Raw genomic sequence first — 25985 nt, forward strand, 5'->3', positions numbered from 1 at the left:
TTTCTCCCTCCGGCCCACTTGTTTACAGTTTTGCTGGTCGTAAAACGGTCGAAAGCTGTCACTCAGAATCCAGTCTGCTTTCGTGTGCGGCGAATCAGACCGCCTCTTTGAAATACAGCCATCACAGTTTGACAGACTTGCTCCTAAACGTCTGTCCAAGCACTAGCTGCTAAGATCTTTTTTTAAATCATTTTTATTGAACAGTTCTGCTTTAAGTGATACGTTTGTAAAGCAACAGAGACTGTGTTAATTTGCTTTGATTTAGTTTTTCTTCTCACAATAAAAAGAATCCAGAAACCCATTTGGGTTTTCTCTGAGTCTATCAGAAACCTGACGGCCAATTAGAGAGGAGATGGCTATCCTCTTGTGTGTGTTTTGGCTTCTGGCTGCCTCACACAAGCCCTATGATGATTGTTTCATCTCTGACTCTAAATAAAAACTCAGGGAACATTTGAAATTGATGCTGTCTTCTCACCAGCAGCAAGCTGTGTACGCATTGCTGAACTACTGCGTCATAGTTGCATGTGTGTATTCATACTGCTGACCCTTCTTTTGGGGCCCTGCTGTAGTTCCTCTCCTGCCTGCAGTCTTTTTTTTCTTTCTTTTACCAGAGTAGTGGTTTCTCAATCCGTAGCTGAAATGACTGGAAAAGTAAAGATCAGAAAGTACAAGAAATGAAGAAGTTTGTCTTTGTAATCTAGTGCAAACCACCTTAATGTTGCTTTAATGTCAGATTTCTGTATGTTATTTTAACCAAACATTCTGCAGATGCATCAGTCAGGCTTGATTAAGGCAGATTTACAAATTTAGTAATACCTGCTCATTTCAATTTTAGGCTACATAAATTTATCAATTTTAAATCATGTAACACATCAACAAGCAACAACTGTGCTGCGGATTTTTTAATAGTTTTTAAATCCAACAGAAAAGAAAGGAATTACAAGATTATCCCATTTATGCATCAACACATAACTCCCTTCAAATCAAGTTTAATTTAAATTAGGAGTAGAACATGATGTTTTTGATGAGTGTATGGAATGAAAACATTGAAAAAGTTTTCATTCCATACACTGCTTGTTTGCATGCATTTTTTTTTTCCTGTTTTCATTTGTTTCTGTTTATTTCACTTGTCTGTTTAATTTTACATCGTTTTCAAATTATTTCTTTATTTAGTTGAAACAAAGTTAATGTGGATGGTTTGTTGGTAAAATGTTTGAATTTAACATTCTGGCTTTGAATCGCTACAGTAAATTCTGAATTGGAAAGTTTTCTATTTCATAGAAATTAGAGGTGTGCCGATCGATCGGCCACCGATCATAATCGGCCGATTTCCGTGAAAAAGCGTATGAACGGTGATTGCCGATCACGGTCTCTTGTTGCCGATCACACAAACCGATCACCTGCATCTCATTTCGCAGCCTGCCTGTGCAGCTGGTCTCCTCTTTCCTTCACTCTGCGCAAACGTGCAGCAACAAATCCTAAGCGATGTCGTGTGGAACAATAACGCACTGAGTGAATGGGGAAGTTTGCGTGTTGCGGCGGAAAATTGAAGCACGTGGGGTGAAGCAGGTCAAAATGCATCAACACGATGAATCTAATATGGCATAAGAACAATGTCGTACTTCACGGAGTTTGGCTACATCTAGGCTCACTGCAGTAAGAAAAAGACATATGGAGCGATCAGATGGCAGATAAAGTAGCGCACAGCTACAAACACTCACCCAGATTAGCATGACAGTCAGAAAGCTAAACAAATAACCCGCAAAATTATTTAAGTCTTCGAGCTGCAATGTAAGACGCTGGTTCTTTTCTCGCTGTTGAACCGTAGCCGCTTCTGCTCCACCTGGTAGTGACTCTCACACCGAACCTCTGTTTGAATCTGCAGCATCTAACTTAAAAAAAAATGCATTTTACATACATACTGTATTAAAACTTTTGCTGTCCTAACATGAGACAGATAATCTCTGAAAAAGTAATTGATCTCCTCCCTGTTCTGCATAATTACTCCGTTCAGTCAGAAACAGCCACTCAGAACTAGCAGTAATCAGCTAGCTGCCATGCTATCAGGAAGTTTTCATTCAGTAACTCAGGTGGCTTAAGGTGGTTCTTTATTGTAAAGGATCCCGTATTTGCCTTTGAATGTTAAGTTTTATACTTGAATTTTTTGGCAATGTTGAGAGGTTTTATTTTGACTTTTTGCATTATTTAGCCTCTTCAGAGCCTTCATATGTTTTCAGTCTGTTAAATATAGTATTACCAACAGCAGTACAATTTGCACAATGCCTGTTTTGTTTTTTTCTTGGAAAAAGTTATTAAAAACAAGTTTTTGTCTAAATTAAGGCAAATTCATGGTTCCTTTTTCAACATAATGTAACCGGTAGTGCTTATGATTAAAAAAATAAAAATTATGTGATCGGTATCTGTGATCGGTATCGGTGATTGGCCGATACCGGATCACCGTGGATGATCGGAATCAGCAGGAAAAAACCTCTGCCAGGTAGTGGGTGGAAAAAGCTTCTCCTTTTTTTGTTTTTTTTCTCTTTTTTTGTTTTCAGATTTTGTGTAATTTCTAGTAGAAATGCAAACTGTGACCTTTAACCCCCCAACCTACACAGACACACATACTTTGTTACAAGTGATTTGATTCATTTTCTTTACTCTAGTCATCATCTGAACTTTACAAAAAAAAAAGATTCTATAACTTGAATATCTGTTTCAAAATATGACAAAATGACCATATTTTAACTTGCATTGATTTTGTGATCAACAGCCAAAAAATAATTTTTTAAAATTATTTTCACATCCCTCCTCTGGCGTTGAGCTGTGCCCAGCCATTTATTTATTAATTATGAAAATAACAATTTATAATTCTCAACAGATTCTGTTTGCAGTAAACTAAAACCACAACGTTGAGCAAAAAATATATTTATATTTTTTGTCACTCAATCATCTTCAATTATCAGGCGTGTGTTTTCAGGTTTTATTAGTGTGGCACAACTGATATTTTATTTCATTATTTAACATCTCAAATTAGAATGCTTAAGAGCAAACATTAGCCTGTTTTCCATGTAAATTTTATATTTTTTGTAAAAGGTAGAAGTTCTATTTAATTATTTATTCACTACCATTGTAAAGTTACTATTATGTTGTGCTAATTTTACCTTATTCTATTTTAAAAGTCCAAATTCAGCTGAGCTGTAGCAGAAGTTCACAAACTTCTGTTTGAATCACTGACACTAGAGAACAAAATGAGCATTTCCTGTGGCTCCTCCTTCATCGGCCGGTCATATAGACCTTTAAGATGTTTCCTCCACCAATGTTTCTATTTTCCTCCAGCTTTCGAAATCTAATTTTAATCAAACGCTATAACGTCCCTTAAATCAGTTCTGGTTTGACCCAGACAGATTTGTTTGTCAGTCCCGTGGGTTCTGGGAATCGAAGGCGAGCGCGCCGTACCGATTGTTGGTGTCTCCGTTGCCGTTGGAGATTAGCCGTGTTTTTAGGTACGGGATGTTCCAGAGTGGTTAACTAGTTGAGAGGAAAGTAGAACGCAAGCGATGGAGGGATGGAGTGAGAGATGAGTCATTTTCTCTGTCAGACACTGTTGTTTTCCACTAAGCCCTGTTATTTTCACTTGCCAGGTAGTGGGTGGAAAAAGCTTCTCCTTTTTTTGTTTTTTTCTCTTTTTTTGTTTTCAGATTTTGTGTAATTTTATAAAGGGGCAGAGTGTGGTTTAAGTTGAAGCTTTTCCATATACTTGTCCCAATGTAATCTTGTGTTCGCTCTTTATATACATCTGAGTGTGTACTGCGAAGTAACTCCAGCTTTCAATCTTGACTATTAGTTTATGTTGAAGTCTTCTTCGCTAAAGTCTTAATTTGTGAGGAATCTTTTGAGTCAGTTTTAATTTAATATGTATATATGTGTAATTTTGTCCTAATTGCTCAACTCAATATTTCACTATATACTTTTTAGGTGATTGTCTAAAAGTACAAAAAAAAGAGTAATTTTTCAGTTATAGCTGATAATAATTTGTAATTTGAAAACACATAGCTTCCTATTAGAATATTTTAAACACCAATCATTTCTCATTATACATTAATACGCTCAGTGGAAATCATCTAGCACTACAACAAAAGCTAATATTTACAGTCTTCCTTACTTCTGTTCCTTGGGGTAAGCCAATCAGCACAAGGGTAAATAAATGGCACTCTGATTGGCTGCTTTGCAAACACCACCCAATAGTATGTCAGGTAGCGTCGCTTCTAAGTATTGCAGCTTCCTCAGCTGCATTTTCTTTCAAATATTTTAGATGAGCGCTATGACGAACGGTTTTTTCCAAGAATAATTCAATGTTGTTTTATACAGAAAAATGAGCAAATACTGAATTGTGAATGGGCAGGGCTTCATTGCACATTGTTGTTTTGTAGCAAAATGGCTAGTTAGATTTTACATGTATGGGAATAAATTGTGAGGATTAATAAGAATAAAAATATTTGCACAACTTTCTGATTTAATGTAACTGCATATTTCTGAACATTTAAAATGACAGCCTATTTCCATTGATCATAGGTTTGATCCCTCTAGAGCAGTGGTTCTTAACCTGGGTTCGATCAAACCCCAGGGGTTCGATGAGTCGGTCTCGGGGGTTCAGCGGAGCCTCTGCCGCGAAGGGCTGTAGTGATACAATAATCTCACGATATGATACACGATATTCTGCTCACGATACGATATATATTACGATATTCAGCACACGATACAATTCAATACACTTTTGCGATTTTCTGAAAGATTTTAGAGGGACAGAATGATTTTGGTGACATTTTGTGACTGTTATCGAGTTGGACTGAATTAATTTAACTGAAAACTGATTAAAAGCACCAACTACACAATACCTGGCTCTGGTTGGACATGGACACAGACTTAAAGTCGGCAGCTGGACAAAATGAATCAAAGAAGTGGTGAGAAAACGTTTCTTTTAATTGTACAAACTGTAGCTTACATGCATTTGTAAAGTAAATAAAGTGCACCAAGTACCCTGCTCTGAATAGTTTGATGCCTTTTTAACCTTGACACTTAACATCTGAAGGAATCACTCTAAGCCTGATGACCTAATCACTCTCCTAGCGAAGCAAGCAGTGAGTGAGCAAGGTGACAGTTGGATGTTATGATGCTTGTGGATGAATATCGATTTTTTTTTTTTCTAGGAAAGAAAATATTGATATATATTGCAAAATCGATATTATTACATAGCCCTACTGCCGCGGAGGTAAAGCCACACTTGTGTAAAGTCGTGATGACGCCCCGCTTTGCCATCACTTGCTGCAGAGGATCACGTTACATTGCTTAACCAATCAGTGCTGCGGAGGAGCACTGATTAAAGGAGTTCCACTCTCAGCATGGATTTGAACTTGTGTCTTTAATTACTTAAGCAAAACTCACCGCTTTTACCAAATTCTGCTCCTTAGTTGCATCTTTTCGGGGTTGGTACTGCCTCTAGTGGCGTGGGGGTGGTAACACAACTAATATAATTACATTACTAAATCAGAATACCGCAAAGTCGTTATTATTTATCATAAATTGTTCATTCTCTTAAGAATGTAGAGCTAATTAAATGATCTAAACAAGACCTTAAAGTGGTTCCAGTTTCTCTCGATGGCCAACCTGTTGAAACTGTTGCAAATTTTAAATACCATGGGCCGTTCCTGGACAGTCAGCTCAACTTTGCTGAAAATACTGACTTTATTTTGAAGAGCTGTTCTCAGAGACTCTACCTTTTAAGAAAACTTAATGATCATGGGGTGCCCCAACTAGACTCTAGTTGGGGCACCAAGTACCCTGGTGCCCCAAATTCAAGACATCCTATGTCTTGAATTTGGAGATCATATTTTATTTATCACTACAGAAGGGTTCAGTGAATGCGCATATGAAACTGGTGGGTTCGGTACCTCAAAAAAGGTTAAGAACCATTGCTCTAGAATTTAAAAAAACTCCCAGATGGTGAAGAGGCACAACATCTACTACTCAGCTTAACAATCGTCACTTTAAGCCACTTCTCCGTTGGTGTTTGTCGAGCTGCCCATTTAAATCCATTGCAAATCTGTTTCCTGCCACAAAACAACAGTAAAAGCCATGTGGTATTTAACAGAGACTTCCTGGTGTTCTGTGCTGAAAATACAGCCACCAGTACTCCTAGTTGTGAATGGGCATAAGGGACCAGTTGGTGCTCCTCGTCTGTTCATGTGTGAATCCAGATCTGATTCTCCTGACATTCTCTGGTGCTTTATGAGCGAAAGCTGCTCAGGTCTAAAGTTAGATTTGAAGGCGTTCTTTCAGGAGCCAGTTGGCTGCCTACTGAGGTGGCAGTGAGCGTTTCTTCTTACAGGGAAGCTATCGCCTGGCTGCTGCAAAGTACCCTCTTCTTTTCTGTGCTGATTCTGAGCCAGCCTTTCTCTACAGAAGCCTTTGTAGGGAGAAGTTATTATTATTATTTTTTTTTTCTATAATCAGTGGTATTGTGTAACCAACTACACAGCTGGACCTTTAATTTTTAGTATGTGCAAAGCTTACAGTTGTTAACATGACTCCCTGGTGAACTAGTATTGTATTTTGCCCATTGATATCCATAAAAGTGGATAGTAATGCACATTTAACACCTTTTGTTGCATAATCTTTTAAAACCTATTCCTTTTGTCAGGGTATACACAAGTTTGTACAGGTGCTTAAAATCCTTGAAAATGCTTGCATTTCAATTGGGTGTTTTTAAGGTTTGGAAAGTTCTTAATTTCTGCATAAATTCCTTGAAAGTGCTTGATATTCAAACTGCACAGTTTTGCAGTAAAGTACAATCTGACAGTTGCTTAAAACTCCAAATTTGGAAAATGCTATTTATAGTTGTATATTTTCATACACCAAATAAAAAAACAGATTTTCTTCCCACACCTTCTGGAGTTATATTGGACTAAATGTTTCTTGTTTTAGGTAAGTTAAACTTACCAAAGTTTTGTCTATTCGTAAAATCCAGGAAATCTTAATGAGAAGGATGGTAATTTATCTTAACTTGATTTGTTTAGATTGTTTCAAAGTAATTAATATTTATTATTACTAATGGCTCAGGAACTCATTGATCATTTTAAACTAAATAATGATTAAAAATGGCATGTTCTGAAGTGTTTCTCTCACACCTGAGTGGTTTGAGAACAAAACAGTAATTTAATGAAAACAATTCCCCAATTTCAATAATGTTGTATAAAGTATAACTTATAAAATGTTATACTTATAAAATGATCAATGAGTTCTAGATTGCAGAATACTTCCACAAAAATATTAATAACAGTGTACTAAAACTGTCTTTATTTAACTTAATTTTTTAATTTAGCAGGGATGCTCCGATCAAGTATTCTGCTGCTGATTCCGATACCGATCACCAATGAGGCCGAGCTCTGCCGATCACCTGGGTTGACTGTAAATTTTTTGCTATAGCTATAAATGCTACTATGTGATCTGTCAAAATTAAAAAAATTCTGGCTATAAATTCACCTAATTTAGGCATGAAACATGCAAAATACTTGCAGGCACAAACAGCAGCTATTCAGTCAAAAGGACAACTGAAAAACCTGCAATCAGTAAAATAATATTTAATATGGCTCTCAGTACCATAAATTATACGAGTCAAATAAATCTGCCTATATCAAATAATGTCAAGTAAAAAAGGACACATTCATTCAAAGCCAAACGCAGGCTGCATCAAAATAAACAATCCTTCCTGATAGCATGGCTAGCTGATTAATGCTGGTTCTGATTGGTTGTTTCTGACTGAGCGGAGTAATTCTGCAGAACACAGGAGGCAGAAGCGATCGATTATTTTTTCAGAAATTATCTGTCTTGTGTTAGGACAGTGAAAGTTTTAATACATATCTGAAATCTTGTCTTTTTTTAAGTTACGTGCTGCAGCTTTAAGCAGAGGTTCGGTGTGAGAGTTCACTCCAGGTGGAGCAGAAACGGTGCTCCGTCTGTGAAATATTACTACCAGCAGCTCGTAGTGGTGGTTCAACAACAAGAACAGAACCAGCATCTTACGTCACTAGCTGTAAGACTTGAATTATTTTTCAGCTTATTTGTTTAGCTTTCTGACCATGATGCTAGTCCGGGTGAGTGTTGGTAGCTGTGCGCTGCTTTACTGACTGCTCCGGATGTCCTTTTTTCCTGCAGTGAGCCTTGATGTAACCAAACTCAGTCAAGTGCTTGTTTTTTAAATGTCACATTAGATTTGTTGTGTTGATGCATTTTGACGTGCTTCATCCCTGAGGTAATTTTCCACCGCAACACGCAAACTTCCCTGTTCACTCTCAAGTTCCACACCACATTGCTTAGGATTTACTGCTGCGTGCTTGCACAGTGTGAAGGAAAGAGGAGACAGCCACACACGCAGGCTGCAAATGAGATACAGGTGATCGGCAACAAGAGACTGTGATCGGCGATCACCAATCATACACTTTTTCACGGAAATCGACTGATTATGATCGGTGGCCGATTGATGGGCACACCTCTAATATTTTGTATTGTTTTTTTTTGTTATTTTGAAAACTTGCCCAAAAATGCTTGACAAGTTCTTGAATTTTACTGTGGAAAAGTGTACAAACTGTTTAAAATTTGTATCTTTTTATGTCTTTAATATGCTTTTGCAGAAGAACATTATTGCACATCTTTGTTTTTGTGTCATTTGCATGTGTAGAGCACTTCCATTGCAGAACATTTACAGTTAGAAATGCAGAGTACATTCATTTATGTGAAGAACATTCCAGACTGTTTGAAGCGTTAATCTTCAGCAAGCTTATTTATAGCCAGATGGATGAAAAGCACACATTTCCTTTAAAATGTGGATTCTTCTTCTCATATATAAGCATACAGCTCTTTTAATCTGTAATGAGTAGCCAATCAAAAGTCAGAGACTTAAACATTTTTGCCACCGTTATTATAAAACGCAGTAAGTGCAGTCAGGCTTACCGATATAGAGAAAGTGTATAGAAGCTTAAAGTCAGCTGCCAACTCGTTTAAAATGATGAAGCATACGCTGAAATTAGCAGTAGGTTGTTTGGACTTGGTAAAGGATTATTGCGGAGGCGGTAGGCTTGAAGAACTTGGCCATCCTTAAATCTTGACACAATTCTACTTGAAATAATATTTATCTGGTATGGCATTAATTTATTATCTGCTAGATCTTGTTTGGATACAAGACACCCATTTTTAATGCCTTTCTGTTTACATCTCAAGCTTGTGGCAAATCGGAAAGTGATACTTGACTCCCACTTATTCACATGCGAAGCCGTCTCGGGTTTCTGGAGTACAACGATCAAGTTTCTTCCTACAGAGTGACACAAACTTAGCGACCCACTCTGGTCAATATGACCTCGTATTTTGGGGTTTTTAAACTCTTCTCCATCTGTATCCAATGACAGAGTATTATTTTATTTGTATATATATATATATATATATATATAAGTAACAACAGAAATATTGATTGATTGACGGCATTGTCAGTTTTAACTGAAATTTTGAGGAAGATCAGCTGGCATTATCTTGAAAACATCTGCCCTCGTCTCCTTCAGCAAGAGGCCCTTCTCACCAAGTGCCAGGTCCTACTTCTTTTGAAGTCTTCTTTTATTAGCATGCCAAGCCACATCAGGGAATGTGAAAGGGTCTGTTTTCAAGTAAAGACGAAAGATCCTTCACTTCATCATATTCCAACATGCAAAATAAAACATGTCGCTGTCATCATTTCCTGTTTTATATTTATTTTCAGTATAAATCCTGGGTTTTATAGTGCTTTGCTAAAGTGCTTTTGTGACATACAAACTTTTTTCAAAATTTTTCCAGTTACAGCCACCAACTTCTTTGTATTGGCGTTGAGATTTTCTGGAAAACCAAACAAGATGCCATTTGCATTTTGCCATAAGGGATGTTGGGGACACAACCACATAAAGGAAGGCATGCCACAGAGGGCGACATGCCGCTGCTGATTACATACCATAATAAGGGAACCTTGAAAATACATCTGAATCATTACAAGTTATTGTCATTCAAATCCAACATACGTTAACATTGGGGTCGTTTTCACAGGCTTGAACTAAAAATGTTTTCAACTTAACCTCCTCAGACGCTTCTACTTCAGACTGTGGTCTCTAGTTTTTCTTCACTCCTGAGAGCAGCGCAGCGCAGCGCAGAGTAGTTAGTTTCGCAGACAATCAGGCGCCAACAGGGTTGCTTTTTCAAAATAAAGTAAATTTTAATGTTTCATATTTAAGTTTGTTTCAAACTCTAATTATGGTTCGGATCAGTGTGCAAATGCGATGTACTGTATATATAAATACATACATCCAAACAATGTGTTGAGTAAATCCAACACTGCATATCACTTTGAATGCATCCCCATGTTGAAATATGTGGGTGGTAATCTCATGCTGTAGGGATGTTTTTCTTCTACAAGCCTGAACCTAGAAGCAGGAGATTTATGGAAGTGAATATAGGGGAACCCTGTATTCCCCTATACATAAAGTTCCCCTATAGGGAACTTTCTTGGTGGAAAGTTCACTAAGATCACTAAGATTTTTGTCATCCAGTTTTTAGTAGAAAGAGAGAAAAGAGAAAAATAAGTAATGCAAACAGAAATTGAGATTTTTAATTTATCATGCAATTGTTTTATTGCTTATTGTGACAGGCTAATCCCTAACAATTACTCTTCTGTACCTTAGAAAATTAAAATGCAACAATAAAAGCTATTTTTTAAGTCAACCTGGACTATTAATTCAGAAAAATCTGAATTAATGTTCAATATAATAAGAAGAATTAAAAGGCAGCAGTCTCACAAAGACACTTTATGGGCAGTTTCCATATTAATCTTCAATCAGTTTAATATATAAACTCTTAGCTTTTGTGTCTATGTGAGCAACGGATCTTTGGCACCTTCTTCACACACAGAAACGCACACGCCACGGTGTGTGTTTCGCCAACCATTTGTTGCGACGGGAATGGTAGGAAAGTTTTTAGTCCTTCTGTAAAGCTACACCAGGGACAAAGGCTGTCATATTCCATGTGTCGTGCCAGCTGCTGTAAGCATGCCTATTGGTCACCCAAGAAATGATGAAAACCCGGACCTGTCTAGGGAAAAGAGGACGCTTGGTCACCCTATGCTGTGCTAACAGCACTTGGGATTTATCGACATCTCATTGGTGAGAACATTGTGCAACACAGATACTTAACTGGCTGAAACACGTTTTGTCACACTAAAACATAATTTAACAAAGCTTTGAGGCAGATGGTTTGCCTTGAAGTTTTAACAATCATGGTACTAGGATAATTTGATGAATCGCTACAGTCCTAGCTTCAATCAAAGGACATTCATATTATAGAATGGGAGTTGAGTCCAGTTGAAGAACATGACTCATCAAAGAAGAATAGACAACATTTTATTCATAGTTGGCAAATGGGCACCTTCAAAGTCTTGTAGATGTAATTACAGCAAAAAGCCATTTTACAAAGTTTAGATTTTTAAGGGGCTGATTACAAATGCACCCCGCACTTTTTAGACGTTTTTCAATGGACGTATGTATCATTTCTTCAACTTCATAATTATTCAATACTTTTTGTTGGTTTTTCACATTAAATCAAAGGAAAATTCACCAATGTTTATGGCAGTAAAGTGATGAATTATAGAGGGAAAAAAAAGATTGAATATTTTTGTGTGAGGGACTTTAAGACAATTTCTCTGTTGCTTGTCTTTTGTTTCCAAGTTATATATTACATAATAAATATACACAATTTTATTTATATATATTTGATTAAATTTGCTTGCAGCACACTAACTGTGTACTTGTATGGGTGCGTCGAGGCAGTGTATTGATTTACACCTGCATACTTGGCAGTGTATGAGAGCTAGGAGGTGTCCCCTCACTCTGCTGCTGCAGACATTAAACTGTCCTCAGCCTAATGTTCCCATTTCAACTGTTCTTCCTGCATAACAAAAGACCTGCCAGCTCCACAGACTCATCTTGTGAAAAACAGATCAAGTTCAACTGTTTGAGCAAAAAAAAAAAAAAAATAGCAGAGGAAAACATTATTTGGTTTTGGCTAGTGTGATTTTTATTGTCATGTTTATATGTCCTTAGGAGCATACCGTTCTCCAGGCATATTAAGTGTTAGGATACAGCCGTTAATTGTGGAAAACACTGTTTCTGGGGGGAATCTAGCAGAGTGTGACCATTCCTCTCCGCTCAGTTCACCGCCTGGTCTCTAAACACCTGGAAGCAATACTCAGAGGAATTCACCTTTTTACCTTTAGAGAGGATGAGTGTGGATATGAACTACACGGCATACCGGGGGGACTTAGCCTTCTCTTTCAGAAAACGCTAAGCTTTCAAGCGGGGAGAGGACGGGGGCTGAACTTCAAATTTCAAGTCACATTCAGAAAATTATAGGAACTATGAGGCAGTAATTCTAGTTATTCAGATACCCACGTCTCTGCTGCCGCCTGCGCGCCCAGCGGTGATGAGAGACGGGTGATCTCCTGCAGACAGCTGGATGGATCAAACCAAAACATCAGCATTTCACCAGAAATGCAAAAAAGCTGCATATTGCCGGAAGGGTATGTTCGTCTTTTATGTCTTAGATGTCTTGGATGTCCGTTTTGCTTTAAATTATCTGTTTTTGTCTCTATGCAAAAGTGTTGCTGTTAGTGATGGCGCCTCAGTTTTTCACAGTTAAGGTCCTGATTGGAGGCCAACATGCGGGTCCAGGCAGAGTGGGGGTAATCCACTGCAAATATTGTAATTGCAAATCACTATATGACATAACTAACACCAACGCGGTGCCCGCGGGCCCCTTGTCAGTCGCCCGCGGGGCAAGTTCTAAAAATAGCCATTCTCATTAGGGAGCATTGCCAAATAAATTATTTAATATTTTTACATTGAAGTAGTAAAATTTGTTTATATTCAGAATTTTAAAAAAGCTAATTATAAAAAAAATTTTAAATGTAAATTTTATGCAGAGACTCTTCTATGGTTAAAGTTCAGAATATGCTCCTGCAGGATGTTATCGGAGGGCAGCAGCGCCTGCTGCTCCCTCTCTGTCTAGCTTAGAGTGGGAGCAGCTCTTAGGTCATTTTTTTTAACTTGAAGTAAAAAAAATTAAGAACTTCTGAAATTTTAATGATCAAACCCTCTTTACAAGTAACAAAATTGTGGAGAAAAAAATATATTACGCGTCAAAACATCTTGTATGTAGCTAAGTGAACTTTTTGCTGCAAAAAGGATGGCAGGTTTTTTCTCACCTTTAACTTCCTCTCTCTGCTCCGAAGTTGCCAATGAACATAGAGTTGCTGTTTATCCTCCTTAACAGTTTGGCGTTTCTCCAAGAAGTAAATGAAGATTTAATTTAGCTTACACCTGAGATCACTAGGAACTGCAAGATAAGAATGAAAATATGAAGATGGGGCCGTAGCGCTATATGTCAGTCCTGTTAAGTTTTCACATCTTTAGTATATTCCTATCACTTGGCACAAACCAACAGGGCAGTTTGTCAACACTTTTTATCCGGTGTGTTCAATTGCTCACCCTTATGCCATCTGAACTGATGTTTCAATGAGTAAATATTTCATGTATGACAGCAAGTGAATGCAGTGCATAATGATGCGTAGAGACTACTTAGCCCCATGATGGAATTACACCCAAGAAATTACCTAGATGGACAAAAAGGTTCCAGAAAATTAATTTCCGATGACGTACATCTTGTTCTTTTTGCACAAGATGTACTCTCACTGAAATATCTTCTATGTCAGTGTTTCTCAACCTTTTTTGGCCCAGCGCCCCCCCAGCCTTTATCCAGGTCCCTCATCGCCCCCCACCAAAGAATTTGCAGGCTACTTTGCACTGACCATTATTTTATCAATAATATTACTATCACTATTGTAGATGTTTTGATTTTTATGCTTGTTTCTGTATTTATCATCAAGATAATTTCCCAGAGAACAAAAAAGTCATGAGAATAGAAATTATTTTCACAGGCGTCTACGAAAAATGCAATGAACATTCAAGTTAAAATTGGTAGACCTAGCAGAAGCCAATCAGAGTGGAAAAAATATTCTTATTTTGTGCCATTTTCTAGTTGTTAAATATTCCACAAAATGACCAAATAAAAGATGTACAACATGCCAGTTTAAACTTTGATCTATTTGCAAAACGACTGAGCTCTGCAACATTAAAACATGGATAGAACTGTAACTACATTAATCATAACTCTTCTTCTCTTCAGTGTTTGTCAGTTTCTGGTGGTGCAGCTCTGTGCTGCCTTCAGGAGAATGGGACATCAGAGTATCAACCATAAAACTTCACCCACATGGCATTTATTGTGTTAACCAGAGCTTTCAGTGGAAAAACAAAAGTTCCAGGTCCTTTTAATGCCATACAAATATGAGACAGAAACATGGATTATATCTTTATATAGACCTGTTTGTTGATTTATAGATTAATAGTTTTACTGGACAGAAATTACAAAGAACAAATCTGATTCTTAATCAAATCCTAATGAGTCAAATTGAAAGTGTCATGGAGTCATCAGCCTCATGACATTAACACTGATATGAAAAATAATATTGAAGAAATAAATATATCAAATCTAATTAAAAACATAAATAAGTTATTTATTTACTGTTATGGTCTGTAAGATATATTTATTCTCAGTACTAGATGTGGTCTCAACAAACCCATGACATTTCAACAATATTATTTTGCCTTTTATCTAGAAATAGTGTTTATTCTTGCCATACAGTCCTCTGTATTAATTATTGCTCGACAGGTCTTGCCATACCAGTTTATTCCTCTATTTACTTTAGTTTCTTAGTTTATTCTTGCATTTTGTTCTTCATTCATTTCCATTTAGTTTCCTTTGATTAGTATTATCCTCTCTAATACTAATATCCACTTTAGTTTCTTTCCTGTTGCTAGATTTATTTTATCATTTATTGACGCTCACCATCAGTAATTTTCACTCACCATCACATAATCTTCATGATGTGTTTCACATCATGTGTTGATTTTTTCACAGTTCAGTGTCTGATTCTCTGTTTTTCTGCCATAATTCACATCTAGTTCGTCGCTCCGTTTTATGTCCCGCTTCTCCTGTTTCAGAGTTTTGCGCAATGTGCGCTTCTTTTTTTTTTAAGCCCCTAAGTTGCAGGGCGGTCAGGAAACGTATCGATGGGGAAAAGGCAGACTGACATAAACCTTTTAAAACAACGGAAACAATTTCTGCATTCTGATTATTGAAATTTAAAAGTGCTGTGTTGTTCTATCACCCCGTTTCATACCGGACCACTTACAGCTCCGTGTTAACGCTATAAAATGAACGCTCTCTATTGAGGTATCACCCATGGAGGGATTTCTTTATTTAAATGGGTTCATTTTTCAGAGGGATACACAGTGAGGGTATCATGATTTTAGCTACCAGTAGCAGGAGAACGGAGCTGCGCCAAGAAGCTAACAGAAGCTAACAAACACTGAATAGAAGAAGAGCTGCCATCGATACAGTTGCAGCCAAGCATGTTTTAATGTTACACAATACAGTTTTACCAAATTGCTCAAAGTCTAAACTAGCATTGTTGTGCATTTAAGGTGTAAAGTTTACCTTCGACCAAACGCCCCCCAAAGGCATCCCAGCGCTCCCTTTTTGTAAAAATGTCCGCCAGCGCCCCCTGGCGTCCTCTGAACACTCCCTGCGGGGCAGTACCGCCCACGTTGAGAACCGCTACTCTAAACGGTACGTTAGACGCATCAAGTCCTTTTTGATGAGTGTTTTATGGCTACAAAAAGTACTTTAACTTTATAAAATTACCTAGCAAAATGTGATTTTCAGAAGAGTAAGATTTCTGGATTTGATAACTGTATTAACTAAACTACGCCTATTCTTAGTGGCACTGGACTGCATTACCGTACTGGACCTTTGTCACAATATCACTAATGGAGACCAGATTTTCATATTGTCCCTCATTTAAAATGCAAGCAAAAATCAGCTTTATTAAAATGCCTCTGTAATCTAACTTATTATGATGCCTCTGTAGAGTGTAACAATTTACTGGCACAAGCTACTGCACTCTTAGAAATTTCTGTATATTTACAGCAGAATTCTAGCAGTAACATACTGTTATACAATACAGTAGAATATTGCTAAATTTGATGTCTTCTTCTGTTGTCACAATCAAGACTGACGACTGGAAGTAAACTAATGCAAAAATAATTGTACAATACAGTATTTTTTCTAGGCCAGACAATTTACTTATATTTGCATCTCAGAGAATCAGCATTTAAAGTCAATATTAAACGGAAAGAAAAAATTACTTTCTATTAGAGGTGTGCCGATCGATCGGTCACCGATCATAATCGGCCGATTTTCGTGAAAAGTGCATGATCGGTGATCGGCGATCACGGTCTCTTGTTGCCGATACCGATCACCTGCATCTCATTTCGCAGCCTGCCTGTGCAGCTGGTCTCCTCTTTCCTTCACACTGCGCAAACGCGCAGCAACAAATCCTAAGCGATGTGGAACTATACCGCACTGAGTGAATGGGGAAGTTTGCGTGTTGCGGCGGAAAATTGAAGCACGTCAAAATGCATCAACACAACAAAGCTAATACGACATAAAAACAATGCCATACTTGACGGAGTTTGGCTACATTGAGGCTCACTGCAGTAAAAATGACATATGGAAGATCAGATAGCAGGTAAAGCAGCGCACAGCTACAAACACTCACCCGGATTAGCATGACGGTCAGAAAGCTAAACAAAATTATTTAAGTCTTCGAGCTGCGATGTAAGACGCTGGTTCTGCTCTCGCTGTTGAACCACTGCTACGCGCTACAGGTAGTAATATTTCACTGACGGAGTGCTGCTTCTGCTCCACCTGGTAGTGACTCTCACACCAAACCTCTGTTTAAAGCTGCAGGACCTAACCTAAAAAAATACATTTTACATACGTATTAAAACTTTCGCTGTCCTAACATGAGACAGATAATCTCTAAAGAAATAATTGATCTCCTCCCTGTTCTGCATAATTACTCCGCTCAGTCAGAAACAGCCACTCAGAACTAGCAGTAATCAGCTAGCCGCCATGCTATCAGGAAGTTTTCATTCAGTAACTCTGGATTGTTTATTGTAATGGATCCTGTATTTGCCTTTGAATGTCAAGTTTTATACTTGAATTTTTTTGGCAATGTTGAGAGGTTTTATTTTGGCTCTTTGCATTATTTAGCCTCTTCAGAGTCTTTATATGTTATCAGTCTGTTAAAGATAGTATTACACAATGCCTGTTTTGTTTAGTTTTCTTCTTGGAAAAAGTTCTTAAAAACAAGTTTTTGTGTTAATTAAGGTGAATTTATGGTTCCTTTTTCCACATAATGTAACCGGTAGTGTTTATGATAAAAAAATAATTATGTGATCGGTATCGGTGATCGGCCCTCATGGGTGATCGGTATCGGCAGGAAAAAACCTGATCGGCACATCTCTACTTTCTATAATAAATCTTTTAGGGAATGAATCAAAATCTACAGAACAAAATCAAAAGTATTAGATTTCTAATGTTGGTGTTGTATGTTAAAAGTACAGTGTTAATTCAACACTTGTTTAGTCTAATTCAGTGTTTCTCAACCCTGGTCCTCACCGCCCCATGTCCTGCATGTTTTAGGCATTTCCCTTCTGCCACACACCTGAATTGTATCTCTGGGTGATTAACAGGCTTCTGCAGTACTTGATGGTCATGCAATCATTTGAATCAGTTGTTCTGGAATAAAGGCACATCTAAAACATGCAGAGTATGGTGAGGACCAGGGTTGAGAAACACTGGTCTAATTCAAAGATAGTTTAGTTAGGGAAACTAACACTCCTAACACTAACTGGAGTGTTAGTTTCTTTAGGGAAACTAACACTCCAGAGCTAACACTCCAGAGAGTGCAGAAAGAATTATTCCAGAGAGTTAAATTTTAGCAACACTGTCTGGTTTTGATTTTGAAATCAGACAGAGTTGCTCCCACAATTGCAACGTATCTGTGATGTCACGTGTTTGCCCGAGGAGCGGAGACAGCAGCATGGCGTCTTGTCTGGAGCTTCTCATAACAAGGTAAGTTCCATGTTAAGATTAGCATGTTTTTGATTATTTTTTTATGAATGCATTAATTTTCCATTTGCGCAAGAGTATCGACTTATGCTTAACATAAGTTTTGGAAATCACGGTGTATACAACTGTTTAATACAGGCATGCTCAAGTCCAGTTCTCGAGAGCTGCCATCCTGAAACTTTCAGATGCTTCCCTGCTCCAGCACACCTGAATCAAATGAATGGCTGGTTAGCAGGTCTGTTCAGAGTTGATCCTGGTCTGTTTGAGTAAAGATGCATCTAAAAGTTGCAGGACGGCAACTCTCGAGGACTGGGTGTGAGCACCCTTGGTTTATTATTTTTGTTAGCAGCTTAAGCCAAGCAGGTGTAGCACAAGGTGGTTAACCGAACATTGAAACTGTCAGAAAGGCCATTTGAGTTAACAGTATTTAGCTGCGGAGTCGTTTTCTTGAAGTTTTCGGCTTTAGACGGCATAATGGGAAGAGTGGCTGTTCTGGACTGGTGGCTTGATTTATGTGATCAAAGCTAAGCCAAAATGTTTTTGTCTCTATACATACAATAAATAATAACATATTGGCTGCCTTTCTTTCTTCATTAATACGTCATGTTTGTGACTGAAGCCTGTTATGATGACTTCAACACATTTCTTCTGACAGGTTGGCAGAAGAAATGCTTTCCAGAATGTTTCTGTAAGCTGACTAATTTTTATAATACCTAATGATTATGTGATACTTAATGTCTGAGTTGTATTCATGGTAATTATTTCAGACTTTTTTATGCTTTATCTTGTAGGTGGTGAAAAATGCTCTCCAGGCTTAACCGAGTGGGTAGAGTAATTTGAATGAATATGATGGTGACGCACACAGGTGGGTCTGGTTAGTTTTGCTCACACTTCGTTTTAATATATTTATTTATTATTATAATGTTTCTGCTATTTTTACTGTTTTTCCTGCCGGCATTCTTCTGTTGGTTCATGTGCTTCTTCTTACTTCCAAAGGCCACAAGAAGAATCCAAAACAGCTCTTGTCAAACTGTGAACCATGTTGTCAGATATGTGCAGGTATGTAGTTATTCTAATGATCTTATTTCTTGTGTAGAATCACTTTCTCATTGGCTTAGTTTGCTATTTGAATGTAGCTGTGCTACATATAATTAATAATTTTTATTATTCGTCGTCTTAGTATTTTGTCAAAGATGGGAGCCAGTGTTGAAGCCTTCCTCATTGCTGTGGAACCAGAACAGCCCTTCATCCTGCTTGTTGGTGAAAACGAGAGCAGCACAAAAGACACTTCACCATCAGTAATCACAAGTAGGCCTGTCACGTTAACAAATTTTGCTGGACGATTAATTGTCTAAAAAATTATTGCGATAAAAGATAATATTGTTTCAAAACCTTTTGACACTGATTTAATGGAAATGACTAATACATGTGATTTTCTTATAGGTACACCTTATTTTCAAAAGAACACTGGAACTGATAAACTAAATAAACAAAACAACCAAAACCAAAAATAAAATGGATTCTCAGTCTCCATTAACAAAAAATTTACTTGAATAAAAACTAAACAACATAAAGCCAAAGTGGAAATAAATGCTGCATTCAACCAAAAGAGTGCAGATTATGAAGTCTGTATACTATATTGCCCTTCAGTAATCACTAGATTTAAATAGAGAAGACGGGCACATCCGACTACCTAATGCAGTAGTTCACACTACACAATTTTCTGCCCCTATTTTCCCCTTATGACAATCTTGGGTCGTTGGCCGATCTAACCGATCATCCTGCAGTGTGTGGTGTGTTACGGTAGATCATCGAGGCCGCTCCAATTTAAATCAAGAGTTATCCCTGACTGGGAGATTAACGCAGCCCGTTGAATGTGACAGGTAGCCAATCAGAAAGCGCAGATTCTCCTCCGTGCTTTCTGAGAGGTAATTACGGAGGGGAATGTCCAGCAGACATTGGAGATATGTGGTATCAATGTTTATTCAACATTAATGATACCACATAATATATATATATATATATATAATATATATATATATAATGATTTTCATTCAGTCAGGACTTTACGCTGACTCTAGCCACATGCATCACAAGTAGATTCTAGTAAAGCACTGATTAACGCCGGATTTTAAAATTAGTTAACTGGACTTGTAGCCATTATTTTGTGCCCATGTGGCTGGACACCACACGGCACGACAAACCCGATCAAACCGTTATACCTAGGATTTCTGTTGGCTAAGGTGTCTCTCAGGGTTTGAAAATGGGCCGACAACTCGTGTAATGTGTGCTGGACATTAGACTAAGGAAATGAGGAAGGGAGGGTCAGTGGAGAGCACCGGAGCGGAGCCTTTTTTCATTCAGTGTCATCAACAGAAAGAAAAGAGGCCGGAAGAGACGATAAAGACAATAAATAAAATGAGGTCGATAGGTTTAATTTATTGTCCGATTGATTGATTTATTGTTTATCGCGACCGGCCTAATCACAAGACCATCCCTGACCATCCATGGTAGCTTTTGATGAACTTTCAAAGCACACTTCATCTTCAGTGCAAAGTACCACAAATTCCTCTACAACTTGTGTACATTAATCCAACCTACAGTTTTGAACATTGATGTGACTTTTGCACGACAATTGAGGAGATGAACATCCTTGCTTTTATTTTACCAGTAGTAAAACTAAATTTACAGTAAAAATACTGGCATCTACAGACGACAGTGTTTGAACGTATATTTACTTTCACCACTGTATTTTACAGTAGCCGACAGATACAAACACCCAGCAAACACGAGAAAAACAAATGCAACAAAGAAGAGTTGCAAACAGACTACAACCACAAATGCAGCAAACAAAAAAAGAGATGCAAACAAAAAATGCTGAAAACAGAAGTGCTCCTGACCACTAGGGGAGTCGAACAAAGAACAGCTGTGTATCCAAAATCAGGGTGTGCATCCTTTCAAGGGCCTTGAGAAACGGCCCGGTCTGCGGCGGGTCCTTCGAAGGTCACGAATATCGACGACCGGAAGAGAGAACCTGGAGCTTTCAGCTAGCTGCTTAGCCTCTACCTTGGCATTATGTTGCTTAGCAACCGTGACAACGTGAAGCGCAGAGCGGCGAAGGAAAAAAAAAACTGACTCAAAGTTTATTTTATTCCTGATTTCTCCATTACTCCTATTATTCCCAGTTCCCCATTACTCTTCACTTTTTGTAATAAAGGCTGTTGCATATTTAAAAAATAAATCTTAGTCTAATTCTAAAATGCTCAAACACCTATAGTACATTTACACAAGGAATGCAAGCAAAGTATTCCTTTTCAAAGATCTCTCCAGATCTCGGCTAAGACAATACAGTTTAATCAAACTATTATGTTTGATTAACTTTAACTTTTAAAGGGTTTAACTTTAAAGTTAACCCTTTAAAGTTAAAGGGTTAACTTTAATCAGTCAAACCAATTTGCTCAGGAATAAATGAAATACTTTAGTGTACCAAAAATTTTACAACTAGATGTTACCTGACTTAATATTTGTGTTTAACTCCCAGTCATTTGGGGAAAGCCCAAATCAGTCAGATGTTCTCATGCAGTATACTGAATTTGGACCACCCGGCCTGCTGGCAGCTGGCTAGCGGAGTTAATGCAGCGGGAGGAGACATCTCCGAAAACGTCGGAGCATCTACATTCTCGCCTACAAACATTGTAAAATTGTGTTGTGTCATGGTTTCTAAGCAACATAATGCCGAGAAGGAGGCTTGACATCTAGACCGGGCCGTTTCTCAAGCCCTTGAAAGAAAACGCTTGAAAGGATGCAGACTCTGAATGCGGACACAACTGCTCTAGTGGTCTAGAGCAGTGGTCCCCAACCTTTTTATTGCCGCAGACCGGTCAAGACTTGGACATTTTGCTGCGGTCGGGGAGGAGGAGAGGGGGGGCATGTTGGTGTTCCAGGTAAAGCCTCAATATGCCCAATTTGGTTTTTCTTGGTCTTTTTATCGCTGCCTATGGGGTTTTCCCTGACTGGGACAGAGAATAAAACCTGTTGAATGTGACAGGTAGCCGATCGGAAAGCGTGGGAGGTAGCCAATCAGAAAGCGTGGTGACGTAAGAACAGAGGGGAATCCCAAACAACTGACATATCGCTCAACTGTGAGTCCGGTGGATATCGGAGATATGTGGAAATGTTTATTATATGTAATGCTCATTATTATATATGTTTATTGTGCTTATTCAGTTAAAAATGTTAAAAAACAGTCACCTCCAAATCATAGTGCAGCAAATAGAGCGGCTGCTCCCGTCGTCTTTTATCCACCGCCTTTTCTTTTTGTTACGTCTTTTATCTCTTAAAACGAGTACACAAACTATCACTACTGCTACTACATCGTCATCCGTGTTTGGTTATTCTAAATTCCCGTATTATATGTTGGGGGTTTTACTGGATTATCCTCTGGAATCGGGATGTTCGTGACTGGATTCGGTTCGGGCCTTGTGGCTGGACACACGGACCGATGAACCTGTTGTACTTTTATCAGCTCTGTGGTCACAAAGGTTTGGAGAATCGGCCAACAATTCTTAAATCTTGCCATCTAAACTAGACTTCAGACTCACAAGCTCTACTCATCTCCTCTTGACCACTGCCCAAACGCTCTCTGACTCGGTCGCTATGGTAACGTTTACATATCCCTTCAAAATAAGATACAGATGCGCCACAAAAACGAACATTTTATTTTCGTGAAAATTTTAACTTACTATAATGACTAATGGTAGCCCTGAGCTTGTTTCTCTGCAACGAGACGGTCCCATCTGGGAGTGATGGGAGACAATAACACCCGAAGTGTTGCTTTTATCCACAGCCTGCTTGGTCTCTACGTGGCGAAGCAACTTGAAGCTTCATTGCCTCATTAGCAGCCGGTCGCCACATGTTGCGCAGAGCGGGCTTGTAATGTGGGGACTCACCTACCGGTCCGGGATAAATCCATTCTCCTGTCTCTTCTCTGGGCCTTTTCCCCTTCGCAAAGAAACTTTCCAAAGACATCTGATCTGTTTTCCCCTTCGCAAAGAAACTTTCCAAAGACATCTGATCTGTTTCTGCTTGTGGGCTGTGTTGGCGCGCAAGTAACCGAGAGAATCCGGTTAAAGGATTTTCAAAATAAAAGATTCTCCAGTCTCAAATAATACATACAAAGGAAATATTTAATTATTTCTTGCGCGGCCTGGTACCAATTGGTCCACGGACCAGTACCGGGCCGTGGACCGGGGTTTGGGGATCACTGGTCTAGAGCACTTCCGTTTTCAGCAATTGTTATTTTTTGTTTGCTGCATTTTATTTGTGGTTGTGGTCTTTTTTGTTTGCGTCTCTTTGTTGTATTTGTTTTTCTCGTGTTTGCTGTGCATTTGCACCTGTCGGCCACCATAGTATTTACGTTTAGGATTGAAAATTTACATTTTCAGTAAAATACTGGCAGCTACAGACACCAGTATTCTACTGTAAATGCACAGTTGCTGTACCGAAATTTATTCTTAGAAGATTACCGTTAAAGCAAGTGCAATGTAGATACTGTGAAAGAACAGTAAACTACTGGCAGCTACAGATGCGAGTATTTTACTGTTCTTTCACAGTATCTATACTGTACTTGCTTTAACGGTAATCTGTGAGAATTAATTACGGTACAGCTACTGTGCATTTACAGTCAAATACTGGCGTCTGTAGCTGCCAGTATTTTACTGTAAATTTACAGGATTATTTCTTAGTGTGGAGTCAACACTGACATGCAGTAAACAGCTGATGAAGCTCAGCAGCAAGTGGAAAATTACTAAATGACAAAGACTACAAACGACATGCTTGTCAAGGGAGTTAAATATGATGAATTAGCATTTGAATGTTCAGTAATATTTGATTAGAAATGGGGTAAAAATGTATGTTTTCTTTGGCGAAGACATGATTAAAAAGTAAACTGGTTTGTCATTTTAATCATATGTATGTAAGACTAATACCATTCACTCTGTTCAGTTAAATATATGAATTAAGTCATCCAGCAGTTGTTGTGGTGTTATAACACGCACACACAGAGACCACACAGGAACTGCTTATCCTTGGTAGCCTGAAAAAAAAAAAAACTAAACAAAGAAACAAGTCTTTCCCTTTTAGTTCTACATGATTTACAGCTGGAAATAACAGCAAAACAAACAACATTATTTAGAGCTTTATTTTCAGCAATATTAAAACTTAAAAAAAAAAATTACCCAGTCAGTATAACAATGGCTGAAGTCTTTTTTTTCCGTTGTTTTGGTAAGATTTTAAAATAAATTTGCAATGTGATGCTTTCAGCATCTCAGACATCAACGTCTGGGGAAATGTTGATATAAAACCATAACAAAAAAAGCAACTGTTTTTCAGTGCATGTCCAGTCCTCACCTCCATCTGTCTGCGCTGTTTTTCAGACCACAGCCTACCCCAGCAGGGATCTGTTCCCAATTATAACCTGGTTTAATGTGTTATTTGTTTCACTTGGACCACATTCAGTCATTGTGCCCCTGGCAAAATCTGCCTCAGAAACAATGGCCAATTTAAATGACATAATGTCTAAGCTGCCATCAGATAATGCAACCCACGCAACTACTTGGCCAGGGCCACATTGTGTAGGTTGTAGGAAAAGCTGTATGCATTGTGTCCGTAACATAACACTATGATACATTGGAGGGTTTTGAATGAGTGGGCAAGAATAGTTTGACCAAGTTGTAGTTTCTGTTGGATGATAGTAAGTTCAGCAGTTCTTGGTAATGGAGCAATACAGTTCATCAGAGCACAATGGGACAATGCAGGAACAGGAACATACACAGGATAAAAAATGGGATCTTCATCAGCTATTGACACCTTGTTCTGCCATGCGCATGGAGATTGAGGGCTTTCGGCAAGAGGTTTTTGTCAGAGTCGAACACTGCCAAAAATGGTCAAAAACGCTGTGTGTCCGTGTTCCCCTATGTGCCTAGCAGAGGTTTTCGTATTTAAATGAAGTTGCTGAGTGCCATGCAAATGCAAATCAACCGTTGAGCACCGGCTTTTGACTCTTATTCATTTTGTAGCTAATCCTTTTTAATTTCTGTTCACCATAAAGAAGAAGTATGTTTGGAGAAAACAATCTGTTTTATCCATTAAATATATATATTACATGTGTGTTAGGAGCACTGAAAAACATGTTCCAGAGTGGTTCATTGTACATAAAGTATTTTTGTGAATAATATTCAAACTAAAGTTAATGTTCACTGATTGCTTTAAAGACCCAGAGTCATGCTATATTGGAGTGGTAGTGGTCATTCCACATCACAATGCAGGACTTAAGAAACTACAGATTTTTCAGTATTCAGTTGCTTAACTCTCGAGTTTAAATTGAAGAACAAAATGGTTGAAAGTTTGTGATACCTTCTGATAGAATATAAACATTTGTATTCTTTTTTTAAAGTTTTGTTAGTTAAGCACTAAATCTAACAGACTATGAATCTGTCACTTAACTTGAAAAAATAACTTTTAGAATGTATTTTTTTCTGTCAACTTTCATTTAACCCTCCAGTCCAGTTGGTGGCAGTAATGCGCTTTCATAGTCGGTCAAGCAGCCGCCATTAAACTCCAGAGGAAGATTTGCACTTGTGGTAACGAGTGCTAACTGCTACACCCAACATGAAAGAAAATACCCGTGCGTTGTGTGAAATGGTGGAAAAAGTCCTATTTCACGGAGTTACCTTTCCAGTATCGTTTTGATATTAAGCAATGATCCGGCGGAAAACAACAGATGACACCGCGGCGGTCCAACAAGACCGAACTCACGGTAAGAAAGCTTT

At 38.2% G+C, this 25985-nt stretch overlaps 1 protein-coding gene across 5 annotated transcripts in view; it reads left to right on the forward strand.

Moving 5' to 3' along the window:
- The window catches only part of LOC103466861 (vitamin D3 receptor A), a 115252-nt gene that overhangs the window by 22272 nt on the left and 66995 nt on the right, over positions 1–25985 (forward strand). Inside the window, exons 1-4 of one of the 5 annotated variants that reach the window (XM_081608583.1) lie at positions 17346–18844; positions 18948–19021; positions 19153–19215; positions 19337–19464. The exons of 2 other annotated variants lie outside the window; for them this stretch is intronic. In XM_081608583.1, coding sequence (XP_081464709.1) covers positions 19196–19215; positions 19337–19464 — 148 coding nt within the window. In that variant the 5' untranslated portion in view covers positions 17346–18844; positions 18948–19021; positions 19153–19195. Of the gene's footprint in view, positions 1–17345; positions 18845–18947; positions 19022–19152; positions 19216–19336; positions 19465–23851; positions 25973–25985 lie in introns of those variants that run through there. 2 more of the 5 variants (XM_008412741.3, XM_081608584.1) reach the window with 2 other exon arrangements.

This window comes from Poecilia reticulata, chromosome 7, assembly GCF_904066995.2.
Source record: "Poecilia reticulata chromosome 7, P_reticulata-male-v2, whole genome shotgun sequence".
NCBI lineage: Eukaryota > Metazoa > Chordata > Actinopteri > Cyprinodontiformes > Poeciliidae > Poecilia > Poecilia reticulata.